Genomic DNA, 19,968 nt, shown 5'->3' with positions numbered 1-19,968 from the left:
TTTGGAGTTATCATCTGTGGGGCAACAGATAATACACAAAGTTCTGCATAGACAAATCCTAAGAACCGAAAGAATCTTGTCTGACTCTTTTTTATTTTTTTTTCCACAAGCTGATTAGAACTGAAAACTTTAAATAAATTTTCTGAATATTTGAAAGGAGAAATCAATGACTCAGAAAATATGTTCTATTGCTGGCATTTCACAAGCCACTGTTAAGACTTTGGACAACTGTTTTGTCTTTTCTGTGCCCAATCTCCTCCTTTATTGAAAAGAAAAAAAAAAAGTTGGAAAGATGATGTTTTCTCAGTGAGTGTTGCAATGTCTTGCTCACTATTCTATGGCTACCCTTTGGAATTCAGGAATGCATATTGTGAGGGATTTCCAGGTAGACATCTAATTTTCTTGGACTTCAGATTTGGTTAAAAATTGTGCAGATCTTACTTGCAAAATTGATGAGTGGCACCAAATCAAGCAAATAAAATGAAATCTGCCTGTAAATGTTGCTCTAGCATGCCAGATCTGTGTGTATGGGAGAGATCATGTCACCCTACAGCAATAATCCCTCTCAGCCCCTTGAACCTTTTACTGACATCAGTGTTTACTTTTTAGTTCAAGTTTTAAAGGTTTGTGCTTTTTCAGATAATCCTGAGAGCTTATTGTCCCATGCAAGCTCCATGTAGAATATTGTAGAGACTGATTTTTGAAGATTTGCACAGCTAATAGATGAATCTGAGAGCTTTTGGCTCCAATATATATCTTACRCTGCTTAATACATTTGTTTATCATGTTTCAATTGTTAAGCTTTCAGGGAAGATTATGAGGTTGAATTCCTGAGAAATATCTAATATTCTTACATTTGCAGCTAATTCTGTTGAACGTGAATCAAAAAGAACATAGTTGGGATAACACTGGGTTAAATTATTTATTTATTTATTTATTTATTTATTTTAGTTTAAAAACTAACTCCAAAATACTGAACAATCCAGAAACTGTATTAAAAGCTGGATATCAGAAGCCTGGCATTAATTACAAATTCCAGCCCTAATGTCAGTTGCATAATAATGGTATTTTTATTTCTTTTGAGTTAGATTTTCAAAAACAAAAAAGAAGCCTACAACTCAAAATTCGTCAGATAACCTTTGTAACAGTTTTCACTGGTTGGCCTGTTTTAACATTTATGCTAAATCTTGCAGCTGTTTTTCAGGAAAAATGAGAATTTCACTTATATTTAGATTATATCCCTTTAGTTTTTTTCTCTTTCTTCCGCTCTCCTCTGTTCTCTCTGTTTTCTTCAAATTTCCATTTTTTGTAGCAATGACAACTTTGACAAGGATAGRAAAAGCAAGATGGAGTTAGACCCTGTGTACCAAGAAAGTTGATTAAACAGTAATTTTTTTGTTGTCCTGATGTGTTCTTGRTAACTAAAACTTGTTTGATTTAGAAATGTGGGTCTGTAAATTCCTGAATTCCTAGGCATGAATCAGTATTTCTGGGTGTAAGGTAGGTGCCCAYAGTGATACAGACTCAGAGTCTGGTTTAGGACCATGGCACTTTGCAAGGGTCTGTTCTTTAACTGTGAGATTCAACAAAAATTGATTTCCGGCCCTTCAGAACAGCTGTGTTCAGATTTTAGAATTTTCATCCAGAGGTATTTGTAAATACTGCATTCCTGTAGGAGGGACCTCTGAGAAGTGCTGTAGGCTCYTTGCCCATACAACATCCCTGGATATTGAGAGAGTATATTGATAATTGTCGTTCAGAAATTTTACTTAAAATATGATAGTGGAAAGCTGCTGCTCTGGGAATTCAAGTAGAGGTGAGAGAGACTGGTCCAAAAAGCCAGGAGACTGAACTCCGCAGATTCGCAGATTTATTGGATGACAGTGTAAACKTTCCTACCAGTGTACTTCAAAACAAAAATAAAGGGGAAATTTCTCAAGTGCAGGAGAGAGGCCAGCTCTGGGAGTGTTTCCTCCAGATGCTGGCTACCAAGGCTGTGAACAGGGGCTTGACCCATCCCTTGCATAACTCCACATGTCCTAGCAACTTAGGCTGTCCCTTGGCTTTCCACATGTGGAACCATGTTTACAGAAACCAGACTGAGTACGTCTTACAGAAACCGTCGTTATTGCCTCTTAGTAACCTTGCAAAGCGAGGGACTACAAGCCATTCCTCTCTATTTTCATAACTTTGAGGTAATTAGTGCCTGGCATCTGTAATGGAAATAAAGTGCGTAACATCACAGTTTCTAAAATGACACTGTTTCCATTATATGTTTCATTTTTCAAAGAACATAAAGGCAGCTACATCAAACTGCCAAGGAGCCTTTTTTTAATTAAAACCTCTATCTTTACAGTTGCTTTTTTCTTTTCTTCTTAAGACGTGTAAATGGTTTGAGCCATAAAGAGAATTTCATAAAAGGAACCCCAAAGACWGTTTATACATAACCTTTGAAGACTGCCGCTACTTGCTTTGCAGGAAAGATTATTTTGACTGGTTGCTATTGGAGCAAGTTGTAGAGCAGCCTGACATAACGCAAAGTTACTCTGCAGTGCTATGGAGGGAGATAGTGACTGGAAAGATGCCTTGCCTAGTACTGGGAGGTTTCACCTCACACTAGATCTGGCACCCAGACTTCATGCGCTTCATTGCCAGAGGTGACATTCTTATATCCTACTGGCGTTCAGCTGTTTACGATCCATGCTTGGATTACTTGGTTCACCCAGATTTGGAGGAATACATGCAAGTGGTTTAYGGCCAGTTCCCCTCAGTTGTGTTGAAGTGTCCTCCACTACAGCTTAATACTCAAACTGTGTGTGATTGCGCATCACTGCTGTAATGTACTTTATRTAGGAGGAAGAGATTAGAACCACAGGACACTGGATTTTTCCTTGGAGACTGGGCATAGCTGTGAAAAGGTGACTGAATCTATGGCATAAAGCTCCCCTACCTCTTAGTCCAGGATTTTGCCTAGGAAGYTTGGGATCGGGATCCATGTCATTTGCCTGGCAGGACAGTGTTTGAATGGAGGGTTTCCAGTGCGTTTCGCTGAGGTCATTTAAAAACCCAGGCATTGTGGCCTTTTGGCTCAGCCTTGAATTGGCTACCGTGGCATATGGTTCTGTGCTTCACGCACTGTAGATGCTATTTGATCTCTTGATGCTAGGAATGCTGGTCTAACAGCCACATAATTTGGATAAATTGATCCAAATGGTAAAGTGCTTATTCAGGCAAAGTTCAGTGTTCACTATTTTCCTGAGGTGAAGGCTAAATAAAAATAAAAGCAGGACTTTAGGAACTGGCCCCTTAAAAGCTGGAAGACAAGAGTTTGGAGACAACTAGAGAAAGATCAATTTATAAGAGTCTAGTACAGATAGCACTATTTTTTTATCTTTATTTTTATATTTTCTTATATATTATCTACAAGCACAAGCTTTCATATTTTTTAATGTAAAAATGCATACAGATCATTATATATATAAAAAACAAATAGCCTTGTAGCAAACTGCCAGATGCAACTATCCCCAGGTTTGGGGACAACTTTTCAGGATCCAAGTGCAAACCTAATGGCTGTCCTTCACTCCCATCATAAGTTGCACTGAATCCCCAGATATGAAGATTCTTAAAGTTCTAGGGAAGTTTTGGTTCCTGATCCAGGTCTTGCAGCATGGCCATGACTAACTCTTCATCAATTGAAGATAAATATTTAAAAACTTCATAAATGGCAATCAACTTGTTGTAGGAAACAAGTGTCCATCTCACCTTTCTTCCCCCTTTTTGTTTCTCTTTGTTCTCAACTTTTCCCCACAGAAACGAAAAGGGTAGAAGAGAGGAATTTAATGCTAGTGTCATATGTACATTTAAATAGCAGTAGTAGAAACAGAATTTAAACTGTTCACGTCTGCTGTGGAAAAGCTACTGAATTTRGGTTCATGTTGCATTTGGCCTTTTCAATGCTTCAGCACATTTTGGCTCAATTTGCACATTGTAGAAATAGGACATTTTTAGAGCATAGCTGATAATATGTTGCAACACTGTGAGCAACAGTAAATCAGATTGCATTTAATACTATGTAGTATGTATCAACAGGTTATAATATACTATATTATAATTGGCTTGACAAGCAGCCCACTACACAGAGGAAAAAAAAATAATGAGCAATTAAGTAAAGAAATCTGTGTTTGTGTGGGAGGAAGGGTCACAAAATAGAAGCCTCCTTTTTAACTGAATGTTTATCATATTCGGCAGTTCCAAATTCAGTCTTTGCAAAGGAATGTTACTATTTTTATTAGAGGTTCTTTATGTAATAAGTCATGTTTGCACAGTGGAACATTTTCTTTCACCATGATTTTATGACTTCCCCATACCAGACAGTGTAAGCAAAGATGTAACTTGCTGAGATTCTTTTGGAAAATATTAGGGCCATAACTTAGCTTCTCTTTCCTTTCAGCTCTCCCAGTATGAATATAATTAATTTATTTTCTGTYGTAATTCATTTATTACCTTTTTGTATTTGAAATGCAGCTCTACTCTGAAACCTAGGACAGGCTTTTAGAGAGAGAGAAAAAAAAAACAGTTCATATTGCCTAGAGAGGGATAAAATCAATTGCTTAGAATACTGATATAACTTTCCTTGTCAACTCTGCTGCCATGGGATTTACACGTAAAGATTTTGTTTGTTTCAGATTTGTGCAACTTCACTGATTTTAAAGATAACAGAATGACTTGGTGCTTGGACAAATGCTCACTCTCACTTCTGATGTTATACACGATTGCAAATTCAGCTAATGACTTCTGCTGCACGAATAGATACTAGCTTATTCTCTTACACTTGCATTGATTCTGCATTACTAACAGGACTAAAAAGGCAAAATCTGACTTTTTACAGAAGTTAGAGATGACCAATAATTTGAGAACAGATGTGTCAAAGAGATGGTGGCATTTCATCTGTTGCCAGAACATCCTGCCCAGAACRACACAGTGAAGTTTTGACGGCAGTGTCTGTAGCTGATGTACAGCGGCATATCTGCACATGAGGGAAAATACAGRCACTGATTCCAAAGGAGTGAATGAATTTTCACTACCTAGATGAGGGTAAACAGAGAAAATAAATAACATCCCAAATAAAATGTACATTTGAAAGTGATGTTCTTTAGTGTTGATTGGGTTAGAGATGTGAGTGAGAGAATGTTTTAAAGAAATTTACTTTGGTGAAGTACCTTTAAGTCAATCCTATTGAAAAGGCCTAACTTAGGACTTTTCTCTGTTCACAGGAATATACAGGCTTGATTATCCAGTCCGTTCCACCATTTATGTGGCTTATTATAACTGTATATAGTGCTGTCTAATCAATTATCCTTACTCTTCTACATTTGTGGTAAATTTTGTTTGATGAATTTCTGGTGTTCTTTCTTCACTGAGGCAAATAACCATACAAAGTGCATAGCAGTGGAGAATAGATGTGAGTAGTTTGCTATGAGAGRGCTGCTCTTCAAAGGAGAATACCAGTAATATCCCTATTTGTCACTCCATCCTTTGGCTATGGTTCTACACAATGCCAAACTGAGATGCCTAAAGGGCTGCAACATAACTGGTAAGAGCCACAACCTGAAAATCTCCCCAGTCCTRGTTCTTTATCTCTTGCTTCTTCTGGAAGAAGGCCTCAATAATACAGTCAACAAGCCAAGCAGACAGGAGGGAAAACCTGACAGCTGGCTTAAACAAGAGGCACAGGGAGGAGGAGGAGAAAAAAAAGGGAATGCTTCGTATCCCAGGCACCAAAACCTGATAAAATGCACTTTAACTTGAATGTACCAAATAAAATTACAAAACTTGTGCCTGTTTAAACCACAGATTACTTCAAACAACATCTGGAAGTTTAAACAGCTGGAAGTTATGGCCTTTTGATACAGTAAAGGTCATTTACATCTGATTTACATTTGAGACTTTAAATACTTGCCTTTCCCATGGTTTCGGTTCTTTTTCAATAGAAGACAGAGGAGGAGGAACTACTTGAATTGAAGTAAGACCAAAAGCAAAAATATAAACAAGAGCTATAAACTACCCATAACTAAATCAATAGTAATATATATATWTWTTTTTTTTAGTTTGATTCCGCAGCACATACAGTCCAATTCCCCCAAGTATACTACACTTAGAGGGGAAAATGCTGAAATGCCGCTGGACCAGCTAATTATTTCTTGATGAGTTCTGCTGTTTCAGAGGATATGGAAAAGCAACTGAACTTCAAACCTGTTGAAATGTGTGTCCTGCTGGCTAAACATACTTTAGGGTCTGAAAAAGACCTTTCCTATATTTTTTGCATACCTTACATACATCGGCAGTCACAGATTTGACAAAATAACACGAGCAAGGACAGTTTGGAGTAAAAGCACACATTGCGCCAATTTAGAGCTGGTGAAAGGTATCAGGTGAACCTTCTGGTACAACACAACAGCCTCTAAGTGTATTCAGGCATACAGAATATCAATTRTGATGGTTGTTGCTGGACTGAGAACTAAGTCTTATTCCCCAATGGCTACTGTGTAGCTGGCTGGCTGGAAATGATGTTTAGGCACTACTAACTTGGGTGGAATTGGAGCCAGCGTTGTAGAAGCAGAAGATGTTCTGTCAGTGCCAATCCCCACAATCATCTAGGCCTTTGGAGGTTTTTTGTTTGTTTTGTTTTGTTTTTAATGTTAGCCAGAAACAGTGTGGCTAAATACATTTTGAAACAGGAAAAAGTCTGGCCCATGTTACTCAAAAAGGATAGTGGTGTGGTTTGTCTTTTCTATTTTTTTAATAGCAAAGCTTTGACCATCCTTTATTAAAACGTGCCCTGCTTGCTTCCTCCCTGCTCCAAGCTAATATGCTCTATAATGCTTCTCTGGCTTAATGCAGCTCTTTTTAGCTGCTGATTTTGGTAAGCATCTTGTTAATAGCCTGCTTGACATGGGTGGTGGAGCTCCGTCTCCGAGTCTTGCCCTGCACCATCTTTCGACGCCGTACCTCACGACAGAGCTCATAGAAGGCCTCCATAATGTTGCCTTCACCTGTGCAAGCAGAGCACTCATAAAATGCACATGCTAGTTCTGTGGCCAGCTTTTCACCTTCCTCTGTGCTGACCTGCCTGGAGTGATCCAGATCTGCTTTGTTCCCCACCAAGATCAGAGTGACATTCTTGGGTTTTTTAACTTCATCCAACAAGTTCTTAAGTGGCAGCACCTCCTCAAAGCTGCCTCTGTCTGTGATGTCGTAGACCAGCACAAAGCCTTCACCCCACCGGACATGTCCTTCTTTCTGAATAGCATCCTCCTGTTTTGAAAAGACAGATACCAGCCTTTAGAATTTGGCTTTTGGAAAAAGACACCAGCCCTTTACATAGACGTTGGCTTCCATAGCCTGCAAAGCCATGTCCATCTCTTTGACTTTTTACTCTGTACACGTCACCTTTTTTTTATGTGTGGCACTCTGTCAAGATGTCAAGGTCTGCCTGTGGGCAGGGTGGTAGCAGGCAATCACACAGAACTGGGTCTCTGTTGAACAATATCCAGCACATAGGCTGCGTAGGACTGCTCAGTGTGAGCACCTACCACATTTTCAAAGCAAGGAGGGCCAGCTGAAACAATACCGCTCTACACTTTTGGGGGAATCATTTACTGGGTGACATTTATGTGGGCACATGTGTAGGTCACCCAAGCCTCYGGCTATCGAGCTTCATCAATTGACTGTATAAATAGACTGTGTGCATAATAATAACACGTGTTGGGCTGGCCCATAATCAGAAAATGAGAACAAAATCTTTTTAATGCTGGTGTAAATTCTGCCTTTGTTTTGTTCTTCCTGTATTTGAAAACTTTGAAAGGGGATCCTTAAGAAGGATCTAGATCTAGCACAGTGGGTCTGASAGCAAGCTGATGGTAGGGACAAGGAGGATTCTGCTCAGAAGCAAATCTCAGTCTCCAGAAGTAGGRTATGCCTACCACCCTTTACACTGCCACCACTGCACTGCCCTTCTCTACTGTCTAGCCCAGTCAAAGTATTGGATATTAATAGACATAGCCACACACCTGACCAGCTGTGTCTAGTATCTCCATGGAAACCACTTCATCATCAATGGTAGCTTGGTGACGATATGTAGACTCTAAAATAAGAACACATTTAGCACAATTTATTAAAAGAGAGTGATTGTTCCTATTTTTCTTATGGCTACCTCAGCACAAGACGTATGATGTGACATATAGCTTTGCTAAACTTCACTTGCTGGAGCTTTTCCAGCCAGTCTGGAGCGCATTCAAATCCTGCTTTCTACAAAGGAAAATATTTTACATCTCCCCATATGGCAGAGGAACTCTTTCTTTCAAATGTCTTGTACTTAAAGTAGGCTGTACCTGTGGACACTGTACTCTGCMCCCCAAAAAAGGATAATATCCTGCAGTAAAGAGATCTGCAAGGCTGCAGACAGTATTTCATATTCACTCATAGGAATATGAAAATTCACTTAAAAGCTGCTGCTCTCAAAGTTTCCAGGTCAAAAGCTTGTCACTGCTTAGCTTGAAATATGACAAGACYGAGACTGGTATGGTTGCAGATCAGGGACCTATTCAGGCTAACCACTAAGCACAGGCTTTATACTGTGATAAAATTACAGAACAGTTAGCTATTTTAGGAATGTCTCTTTGAAACATGCTGAAATCATCACATTCCCCTTTCCTAGCAAGGACTCAAGCACTGATTTCCCTGTTCAYGATTTATAAGAATTGCCAGTGGGCATTAAGCATTCACACTGTGCTACAGGAAAAAGGAACCTGTTTACTGTGTCTCAAGTTCCAGAGCCAGGCAACTAATCAGAAATCTAATGACAAAAAGGACTTGTTTTGTCTTAATAAGCTGCTACGTTAAGTTTGATAGCATTTGACCTAAAACTTGGAAAACCATCCGTGCTAATGTTCAGATTTTTTTACTGYTGCTAGCTCACAGATGTCCTATATCAAAAGGCAAATGTGTATGTTATAAAACAGTGGCCAGTAACTATGAATGCTTGGCATKGTCAGAGATGCAATTCTTTTATTTGGTGCAAATCTCCTCAATGTGAATGAAGGATAAGTTAAAGGAAACACATTTCTTGAATCAGAACTTCTGAAATGGTCTGTATTCTGTTGAATGTCTTTTTTTGAATCTAYTTAAGAATGTCACCTCTTTATAATCATGAATGTTTGAATGATGCAAGTGCTTCAAACGCTCTCTTCGCAAATCAAAAATGTTATTTCCCTCCTGTGCCACCCTAATTGCTTTAAGTAGTACAGCTGCATCTAGTAGGGACAAATGGTCAATTTAATTAGGCAGATGGCAGCTAATCTTGCTGCAAGGTTTCAGGAATCAAAGCCAGATTTGCATAGGCAGTAAGCTCCCCTTCTGTTCAGGTTGCTGAAGGAGTCATGGTCTACCTTTGTGATCCTGAGGMTAGACCTACAGATAGAGCAAGAGAAGTTTAAGGTTTTATTATGTTTTCTTCTTTCCTTTGGCATGGCCTTATAGCTGCAATGATTCCTTCAGGGGACTGCAGAAAAGCAGAAGCCCTAGCTTAGTGTGGAAACTGCAATGATGCCTCCTTAGCAAGTAATTTCAGTAGCTAAAATGCTGAGTGCTAAGCTGGGGCTCTCCATGCCTAAGTTCACTTAGGAATTTATGTCTTTTTTTTTTTTTTTTTTTTTTTTTTTTAAGGGAGGGTGATGTAAAGAAGAGAGAGTTCTTTGAGTTAATAAAGCGGTGTTGGCTTTTAGTCATTTAGGTCCTGTAATGCTTACATGCCTTCCACCCTCTGGCCTTGCTAGACAAGTAGCTGTTGAAAATGAGAATTTGAGGAAGTGCCTATCCATGCATGCTTGCAGTGTGTCCATGAAATGTCTTTAAGGATGCACAGTGTGGTAGGCTGTTCTCCATGAAACTGGAGAATAAATCTCAAGGGATAGACTCATGCCTGTTGCAGAAAAGCAGCATGATTCTTAAGGGCACCTGAGTTCTCAAAAAAGGATATTTTATTGTAAATATAACTCACTTTGGTGGCACCTTAGTGTGGAATTCGGTCCTGGATGATTTGGTCAGATTCATGTAAATATATCTTAGTGAAAGTGCATCTGTTCCTCTGCTTTGGAATGTGCTGTAGCTGTCTAAATKTTAATGAGGAGTGTAAAAACAGTTGGATTTTTAAAGCATTCCTGGTGTAATTGCAGGTATGGGCCCTTCTTTAAGGGAGCAGAAATATTCTAAGAATCTGGCGRTCTAGTGAGTTACAGGCCCTAAAGTCTTGAATTCCAGTTAGATGATGTTGAATGCCCTAAAGCTGTAAGATCCCAGAGCACCTTCCGTGTGCATTGTGTTGCTTTGGCATTTGTTAGTATCATTCTCCTTGTGCCCCGTTGTATTTTGAGACATTCAACTAGAGAGAAATTAGGTGACTTTAGATACCTGCTGGATCCCTGACTGAAACCATCTACAGAGTAGTTGTCTTTCCCTGCTAAGTACCTTTGACTCCTGTWAGAGATGATGAAGTAAAATAGGTGTTGGGTGTGGTTGGTCCGATCCCTTTTCGTGTGACAAATCACACCACAGAAGCAGTTAGAGATTGGATTCATCAGATCARTTTTAGACTTCTAAATGTCTTGTCAAATAGAAAGGGCAGAAGTGTAACAGTATGTGCTAGTGATCTTCCTGATACACCCTCCTGAGATTATGGACAACTTTCTGAGCTGCAGAATATCATTTGTATCAAGCAAAGCCATATAACTAAAGATATATTTAATAGGTAAAAACCTTATAGATGAAGAATAAACTTCACAGCTATGTTTTGCTATCCATAGACTTAGTGTCAGAACTGAACTAGTTCAAAAGCAGAACTATTGATCTGCTGCTGACAGAGCCATAGCGTGCCTGACACTGTATTTCCCCATTGCTAACAGTAGTCATATTCAGCTGTTTGCCATATTTCAATACAAGTAAGTAAATCTGACCCATTCTTGTTGGCTTTGGGTGCAATAGGCTTCTGTTTGTATTCCCAATAACTGGATAAAAGTTGCTGTCTGTGTTGCTTTGACAGCTGACATTTTAGTTTTCAAGGTCCCACTTTTGTTATAACGCTGCAATCCCCTAGTATGCTTGTTCTGCAGAGCACTCTTGTTTCTTGTCCATTTTTTGGAGAATTTAAAGCTTATTCTAACATTTAGACTCTGTTAAGAGGCCCGACAATCATGTTAAAAGTGGTACCTGTTGATTTGTTTTTCAGGCTGAAATATATTGCCACAATAATTCGTTAATGGAAATCTGATAAAATTTCCAAATTACCATATCTGCAAAATAGTTTTGAAAAAGGAAAGAATGACTTTCTTAAAAAGCCAAAAATTTTTGGGCCTTTTACRAAATCTCTGTCTATTCTTGTGAGCAGTACGATTAAAAAAAATTGCACAAGAAAACCCTGCTAAGTTTATATAGAGAAAATTGGATGTCCATGATCCACAGAGTACCCATGGATGTGGATATTCAGTTACAGCTTGATCACATCACATCCCTGTGCTATGCTTATTGTGACATACGCAGTAGAGTTTTGGCCTGTAGGACTTAGATGGTCATTTATCAAATCTAGTTGTACGGGACTATACTGATTTACTCAATAAATTTGTTCCAGAAGACGACATTCTTCTGCAGAAAAATTATCATCTGAGAAGTAATTGCTAGATCTTGGTCTATATTCAGTGATGTAAACATCTGATTTCAGTACCTCTTTATTTTAAAAAGGAAGCATATAGCAGGAGTATGGCACAGCTATCGGAAGAAATATTTACGTAGTAATGGCTTACTGCTTTTAGGAAAACACAGTAGGAACAGATAAATCATTTAAGATGATTTATGCTATTTTACACTTAAATTTTGGTCATCTTTTTTTTGCTTTTAAGTATGGAGAGATACAAACTTCACTTCCATTCAGAATATAGTTCATTTTAATCAAAAAAAAAAAAAAAAAAAAAAAAAAAAAAAAAAAAAAAAGGTTAACCAACAACTTTGGTCTCATGGTGGCTTTCAGGCAATTGGAACTAAAAACTGCAAGAGATCCAGAAAAAGTTTTTTGGATAATAATTATAGCAGAGTTTCCAGACCAAAAAGCCTACAGCTTTTGAAGTTGAACTTACAAGTTAAAGTCTTGTTCAGTGATGATGCAGGAGTATTTTTTTTTAATTCCCTTAATTATTTCTGATACAGGTTCTTAGTTCCCCCGCTCTCCCACAAATAAACTCCCTGCTTGTTTATAGACTCTCACAGTCTTTGATTTCCATCAGAATGGCACCAAGCACTATCTCATTTGAGAAAAGTGACTTTGACAGCCCTGCAGGAAAACAATTTATCTCCATTTTACTAAACCTAGTGTGGTCTGATCTTGTTCTCCAGAGCCTTGCCTCCATCTGCCTTTGTGAAATGTGTCCCCTTCTGCATTTCCCCTTTGCTCCAGGGACCTGTGTCACATTTTATACAACCCTTGTAACCAAAATAAACCTCCCAACGCCACAGGTCTTTCCTGACTTCTTCCCCCCCCCCAACTAGCTCTACTRAAAACTCATCTGCCTGTATTTTTATTCCTTGCATCTAGCTGTTACTTCCTCCATCCATTATTTACCTTATGGGAGGCCTTTTATTCTGCCGCCATCACTGAATTTACAGGAATCACAGTTCAGCCCTTGTCATTTAGAACGTGATTTTAATGCTAACACACTGTTCCGTCTTGAGCGTACCCCACGTTTCTCTTTATTTTCTGATATTTCAGATCCAAAAATAAGCAAAGCTTATATATTAATATTATATATTAATAATACCATCAGATAATGATATGCCGTGTGCAGCTACTGTTATCATTACCATGTGTCAGATAGTAAAAGAAGAACGTTACTAACAGAAAATCACAAAGAGCAGTGGTTTTAGAGGAGCCTACGTGACTCTGACAGCTCTCATAATTGGACTCGGCTTTTCAAAGTCTTAAGTGTTTCTGCAAATGTAACCCCAAGAGTCGGGAACTACAGAAGGAGAAGTTCCAGAAGGTTGTACAGTACCCATGATATACTTTACACTGTAAGATTAGCACACTACACAAACATTAATGTCAAGGCACAAATTTAAGGCCAAGAGGAAGGAAGTCATGTGGCGGTACTGCAGCCACTGATGGTCCCAGCATGACGAGCCACCAAGCCGCTTTCAGTTGCTGGTTCAGTCTGAGGCGAAGCTCTCAGATATTTTCATCCTGTAGGTGTTGTTAAAACCATGGGTGGCAGACAGGAGAGACCCTGTGGGTCTCTACAGACCCCTGAGGTCTCCACCAGACCCTACAGGTGGGGAGAGCCCAGCCTCTGCCCTGCCTGGCTTGCTAGCAGGGGCTTGCTGCCCCTGGCCCATGCAGGAGGGCAGCGATGGTCAGCAGGGGATGGAAGAAGCTCCCAGTGCTGCAAGGAGTCACAGGGGGCACTGTGGAGGACTGCAGTGTGTGTGAAGAAATGAGCTAGTGCGGTGTAGGGAATATGAGGAGCAAATCCATGAGAAATGAGRTTTCATTAGGTTTGCTGCTTGCTGAGTGATTTGGATTCATCATATTTTCCTCTTGTCAATTAAATGGTGAGGAAAATAAATTGCCAGTGCTTACAGAGCCCCACTGGACTATGAATTTCTTGTCTTGGTAAGAAAGGATCTGTTACATCCCTAAAACTTGCTCTTCAGGTAAAATAAGAGGAGGATACAAAATTAACCTGCAGGAGATAAAGAAAAAAAATGCCCTAGCCAATAGGAGAGCAGACTTTYCTTTGCCTTGCTACTTGCAAAAATAAATACTACAACAAAGAAATATCTTGGCTGGAAATCTTAGAACACAGAGTTTTCTTGGAGAAAATATTTAAAAATAACAGAAAATTTTTCTACTTGCTGATTTCTACTGCATATGATTTTTCTCCTGCCTGCTAAGGCTGTGGCTGTTTTGTTTGTTAGGGTTTTGGGGGAAGGAGGGAGGGAGAGAGAGAGGGGCAAGTGGCTGGGAGGGGTGGAACGAGGGTTGTTACATTCCTGTCTCTAGAGGTTCTGTCCTCAACTAGCTTCTGCTGGGACAGACAGAGAAAATGTGTACAGATGCTTAAGAAAACTGGGTTTATTAAGGCATACTAAAACACAACAAAACCAACAAAGCTGGAACAGTATTAAGTAACAGAGAAAAAATTTCAAGGCTTCAGCTGTTTTTCTAATTTTTTGACATGACTTTCCCACCAACAGTAAACAGAGGCATTAGTTGCTGGTGGGAATTATGTCCATGACAAGTTTAAGTCTAAATAAACCATTTCTTGCTAATTTTTTTTTGACTGAGGCAAGAAGTTTTTGTCAGTGAGGCTGTGTAAGTTTCACCTTATTTCTGCCAATATAAATGAAAATTAACCAGTGAGACTTTTCTCACACTTAAAACAAGCAAAACTGTGCTCCTGAAGGTGCAGAAATAAGCACTGGAAACTTCTGCTCATCTGGAGAGCATTTTGGAATATGATGAGCAAGAGAAAAGGCGGCAAAATATTTTGCAGCTGTAACTACAGCAAGCACAGCCACTGCCATTCTCAATTTTGCTGTGTGTATAGCTACTGCTAAAAGAAAAGGGGGGGGGTGGTGCAGTATTTTTATTATTGGCATTAGGAATATCTTCATGTTGAGAMTCATACGTAAGGAAATAAACCTTTTGTTGTTGTTATTTTTAGATGACTGCTTTCCATGTTATTTTAAACATCTTTCTCTGCTGATCTCAATTCCAATTTAATCATTTCCAGTCTTTGTCATGTATTTTAGGAGCAAGCRTCAGGGGTTTAAGGTGCTCCAGGTYCACATCCCTACGGACACTCAGAGAAGTCAGGAATGCTTTTACGGCTCACTTCCCTAATACGGTCAGTATAAATTCCCACTGCTGAGCAGTATGGTAAAAGTGATGCAAGATGCATTAAATTTGTATGGAGTCAAGTTGTTTATTGTTTCTACTCTTTTCAGTGGAAAAATAAAAGTCCGGGAAGATACTTACCAGGGGACAATTAGAACTATTGAGAGACTGAACTTGTTACACACTGAGGCAGAAGGAATGAGTAATTTTGTTAATAAAAATTAGTTGAGGATACTAACAGCTAGGGTCTGGCTCTAAAATAAGGCTGTTCWCCAGTGAAGTTAAGCACATTTGTCRTAGTATTCTGTAAAACACAGACTGGCAGCCATTTTCCCTATCCACAAATGGTTGGTTACCTTCACATCTCATTTTGGTAGAAAGTCAATAATGGACCACACACATTATTTCTAATTATGGGCTTGGATAAGCTGTAGTTGTCCATGTGTGCTCAAATGAAATACACAGAAGACAAAGTTTTGCAAGATGATGGCCTCTCCCTTCTTCCTTCTCTCCCTCCTTCCACTCYTGCTCACCCTGAAAAAATGGTTATTTTTGATCATGAGCATATCAGTGATCTGGTCTATAGTGCAATGTAGACGCCAGTATCCTGTTGTGAAGCAATAGGAAGAAGGGCTGGGAGGGGAGATTTCCTTGGGCTGTTTTCCTCCTGAGACTACTCTTCTGTCACCCATTATACCCCAGGGCAGGATCCCTACCTAGCAGGAAGAAGGAACCATCCTTGACTGATGTTTCCTTCAGCCTGTGATTTAATAATGGCCATTTCAGTACTAGTCCTTTTTCTTAAAAAGTTCTCCTTGTTGTCTGAACAAGCTGCCTCTCAGCTATGCTAATGGGACGTAAGTATTTTGAAGGGAGAGGCAGGCAGTTTTAAGGCAATCTTGTTGAGTGGGCCACAAGTCAAGAAAACTAGAAATTTCTAAATAGAACCTGATGTGTAGTTTGGATATACAAAGATGTGTATTTCTTCAAATCGTGATCTGCTTCAGTGAAAGCAATCCTGGGGATAATGTTTTTATTCAGACTATATTCCAGCTGTCCAGACAGCATGCATGTTGGCTGGATAAATCAGAGAGCAAAGGCAGTCCTTGAGGCTGAGGTAAAGAATTGATATAAATCTTTTTTCTTTTTTTTTTCCACATCTCTGCACCTCCCTCTAACTAAAGTGAATATGTTAATATTTAGATTGTAGGCAACATACAATTTCAGTTTTTACATTCTCTGGATATACAGGATGAATTCAAGGAAACCAGCAGAGAACAAGGCATTCTCTTTCACCTATGTGGTGATACTTAAAAGTAGGGTAATGCACCACAGCATCTGGCTCTGCACCCTGACCCAACCCCTAACTGACTGGGGACACTTCTATTATACTCCATGTACCACAGAGGTCTTCTACTGACTGCTGCTAGCTACGGTACTTGGTGCATGAGAGTACAGTGGCAGAGTCCTTGAACACAGCGAGTCTCCTACCAGATTTGGACTATTGTCTTTAAGAAAATGTTTATCTGTACTAATGTGTACTACACTATCAGAAATATTTCTTTCTCTCTTAAGCACTTATCTACCTTGTTTAACTTTCTGCAGTTGTTTGGCTGCTTCATGTTATGCTGGAGAAGAACAGTGCTATCATGTGCCTTCCGTAATTAAGTGAATGGGACAGTAATTTGTATCACCTTATCTCTTACCTTTACTGCTTTACTGACTCCTACACATTTTAATCATATCTGATGGTGTCTTATGAGCTGACTGTACGTAGCCTTAAGCAAGATTTTACAGAAACTCCAACTCAGTTCTTTTTCCAGCTGTAAAAAGAGCGAACAGAAACTTGAACAATTTAAAGAAATTGTGACTTATAGTTAAAAAGGAAGAAATAGYCTTAAAAGCAAAATTACAATTGTTTTAAGACCCAAGTCTATTTAGAGCTATGTCTTCTCCTTCAGAATAATGAACAGTCTTTTCTCTATCCTATTGAAATTATGCAAACTCCCATGCTTTCTGTCTTTCTACAGCTTCATAGATGGACCATTCTGGCATACAGTTTTGCTAATTATCTGTTCAGAGATAGGTTTTCTTACAGAAGATTAGCAAAGTTGAATGAAATATGTGAACGGACAGAAAAAGACATCTAGGAAGAGTGTGAGAAAGCCAACTAACCTTTAGAAAGGTCAGCCAAAATGTTAGCTCCTTAGCTGTTAATATTTTATAAGTAGACTTTTTTGCTTAAAAATCAGTCTTTAGAGAAATGCTTAGTGTTTCTGTGAACCCTTGATATGCAAAGCTTAACTTTATGAAGATCAGTTACTTAAAGGATTCACAACCCTTCTGTGAGGTGAAGGATTTTATAGATAAGAAGCAGGGAGACTGCACCTGGCTCAGATCTCTGCAAAAAATCAATGACAAAATCGAGAAAAGAACTGAGGAATCCTGTCTTCTGTGCTTCCTTGCTGTTTTTTTCCCTTCCCTATACAGTAAAAATGGACATTTTAAGAATTAACGCCTGAGAAGAGCACCTGACTCTCCCATCAGCACATAAAAGTGCTAGTACAGAATAAAAAACATGACCCAGTTCATAATGCCCTGGTTGAGTGAAGGTCCCAGACCAGCTGAGTTGGTGCCTCTGTTCTCCGTGTTTTTTTTTTTTTGTTGTTGTTGTTGTTGTTTTTTTTTGTGTGTGTGTGTGTGTGTGTATGTGTACATTAAGTTTTGGGTATCCTAGCCCCATTTCTAGTTAAGTGAGTATCATGAACTGTATTAGAACAAAGAATGTGTTTTCAGTGACAATGCTACAAAACTTATTTTTAAAAGCATGCACTTAGCTATAGCTATAATCAGTTTTTTTCTATCATTATCTGATCCAGAAGACTATCCCAGTCTGTCAGGGCTTATGGAGGCAGATAATTTGCTCTTGTCTATAAAGTATTTTGCAGGCCAGCAGTGCTGTTTCTCTAATGATGTGATGACTCTTTGGGCTTCCTCTTCCCTTTTCCCCAGGAAAAAATAAATTGCCCAGTTCCTTTGATGATTTACTGATAAATTGATTCATCATCTCCAATTTTAAAATTGGTCTCACTTCTTTGATTGCAAGCCATAGTATGTCTCTATATTTGAGTTTAGGTGATGGCACCCTAAATGCTAGGTACTGACACTAGCTAACAGGGGAAAATCACYGAGATTCAGACTGTTACTCCTATTTACTGGCACTGAGAGTAGCAGCTATTCATAGCAGCCTTTAAAATCATGGTGCGAAGTCCTGGATCACTGAAGCTCATGGGGGTCCTGCTTTCAGGCTGTGCATGTGCATAGCTGCTCATGGGCCCTCACTCTGAAATGATGACAATGGGACCTCAGTTTTCTACTGAAATTTAATTTTCTTTCATCTCGTTGGAGTATGTCCATCCCTGGGAAGATGCTGGCTGGCAGGTATTAGGCATTTATTATTCTGTTTTAGTGGCGACAGGCTGAGGTGGGTCTGGCCGTGAGAGGACAGCCTCTAGCAGCAAGGCTGATTGCTGYATGCAGGCTGCAAAACCCTCCACCAGCCCACCTGCCTCGGTGGCAGGCAAATTGTCAGCTTGCCCTCACCCTGTTCCTGGCAAGCAATACTGAAATGTTATTGAGAATGGGAATGTTTGTCTTCACACTTTTTTTTTCTTTTTTTAAATAAATAGAGTCAAACTAAAATACAGTATAAATATTTCCAGTTCTGTTTTAAATCCACCACAGACATGTTGCTGATGTTTGTGAAGCACTTTTAAGCTGTGGGTTAAAAGCTGCCCCARTCATACCAAGTGTCTTCAGGCCTTCTAACACCACAGTGTACTTGCCTATTAATTTGTGAGTTGTATTCTATTTAAAAACATACAAACATCAATGAATTTTGGTAAAATCCATGTGGTAACCCAATCCTCTTTTTCCGTATATATTTAACTAGTTAAAGAAGACTAAGTTGAATGCTGTATTCATATACTCAATATTTTAGAAAACATCTATTTTTTAAAATGTGCAGTTTCATTCTATCTGTACATAGAGGTCTTTCTTTAGACCTTTTAATTCTAGTGTATAAATGGGATAGCTGTGTGATTTATAATAAAAATTGAAACTGGAAACACATTCACCTTGGCAATGTTAGGCAGGTAACCAGTTAGCTTGAGTGATTAGGCGTCATTTAAAAAAAAAGAAAGAAAGAAAGAAAGAAAAACATGACGGTGACAGTGACTTGCCAATTAAGTAGAATCAATAGAGAAGTAAGGCTGATAGTTAAACACTCTTGGAAAACGACCTCTGCTGCAGCTGCTCCCTCAGCTGAGAATGGTAAAAAAGCACAGTTATCTTTGTTATTTTTGCGAAGAGTGCTGCTGTCATACAGTGGCTTGCACAAACCCAGCATTACGCACAGAAGTGCCAGAGCTGCAAASCCCTGACTTCAGTGGGAGCTCCTTGTGCCAAGGTTTGCAAAATTCGGTAACGTTCCTCCTTCATGCTCATCCCTCCAGAGAATCTTATTTTGTAGTTTATAGTTTTGGTCCTGGAGACACAGCAGTACGTCCAGATGCTGCTAAATTATGATCCTTAATTTTTGTTTGGTAGGTTAAAGTAGGAAAGAATAGCTATATTTATACGTGTGTGTATATTTATATCTATCTATCTAACTATAGATACATTTCTCTCCTATTAAAATGTGCCATCCTTGGATTAGAAGAGGACAAGAATTTTTATGCTGATGTTTAGCTTAGGACACTGCTGGATTTCCATCTTTAAGCTTTCCAAAGCTTGGTAAAAGCTTTCCTAAAAATAGGAATTGTCTGGGAATTCCTTGTGTCAGAGGATTGATGGGTGGCTGAGAATTTCATATAACAAACAAACTATAAACACAACATTTTTTTGTCACAGCCCCAGTGATTCTGGAAAAACTCCTGTTGCTTAGTAGCTAGCAAGTTTGCATCTGTTTTACTCCTACACTTTCAAAATTACTTCTTGCTTTTTCTCAGTGCAGGATAAATGGATCTCAC

General features: G+C 39.0%; 1 protein-coding gene across 1 annotated transcript in view; it reads right to left on the bottom strand.

The window, feature by feature from the left end:
- Nucleotides 1–3,431: 3,431 nt before the first annotated feature.
- RERG (RAS like estrogen regulated growth inhibitor) overlaps nucleotides 3,432–19,968 on the bottom strand; it is a 106,916-nt gene continuing 90,379 nt past the window's right edge. The window contains exons 4-5 of the mRNA XM_085324034.1: nucleotides 8,070–8,143; nucleotides 3,432–7,314 (exon numbers count right to left, since the gene is read on the bottom strand). Coding sequence (XP_085180160.1) covers nucleotides 6,907–7,314; nucleotides 8,070–8,143 — 482 coding nt within the window. The 3' untranslated portion in view covers nucleotides 3,432–6,906. The remainder of the gene's footprint in view (nucleotides 7,315–8,069; nucleotides 8,144–19,968) is intronic.

This window comes from Rhea americana, unplaced genomic scaffold (assembly GCF_003343005.1).
Source record: "Rhea americana isolate MKP2758 unplaced genomic scaffold, rheAme1 scaffold_9, whole genome shotgun sequence".
NCBI classification, from domain to species: domain Eukaryota; kingdom Metazoa; phylum Chordata; class Aves; order Rheiformes; family Rheidae; genus Rhea; species Rhea americana.
Note: the sequence above shows the minus strand (reverse complement) of the source record. Positions and strands in the feature narration are given on the sequence as shown.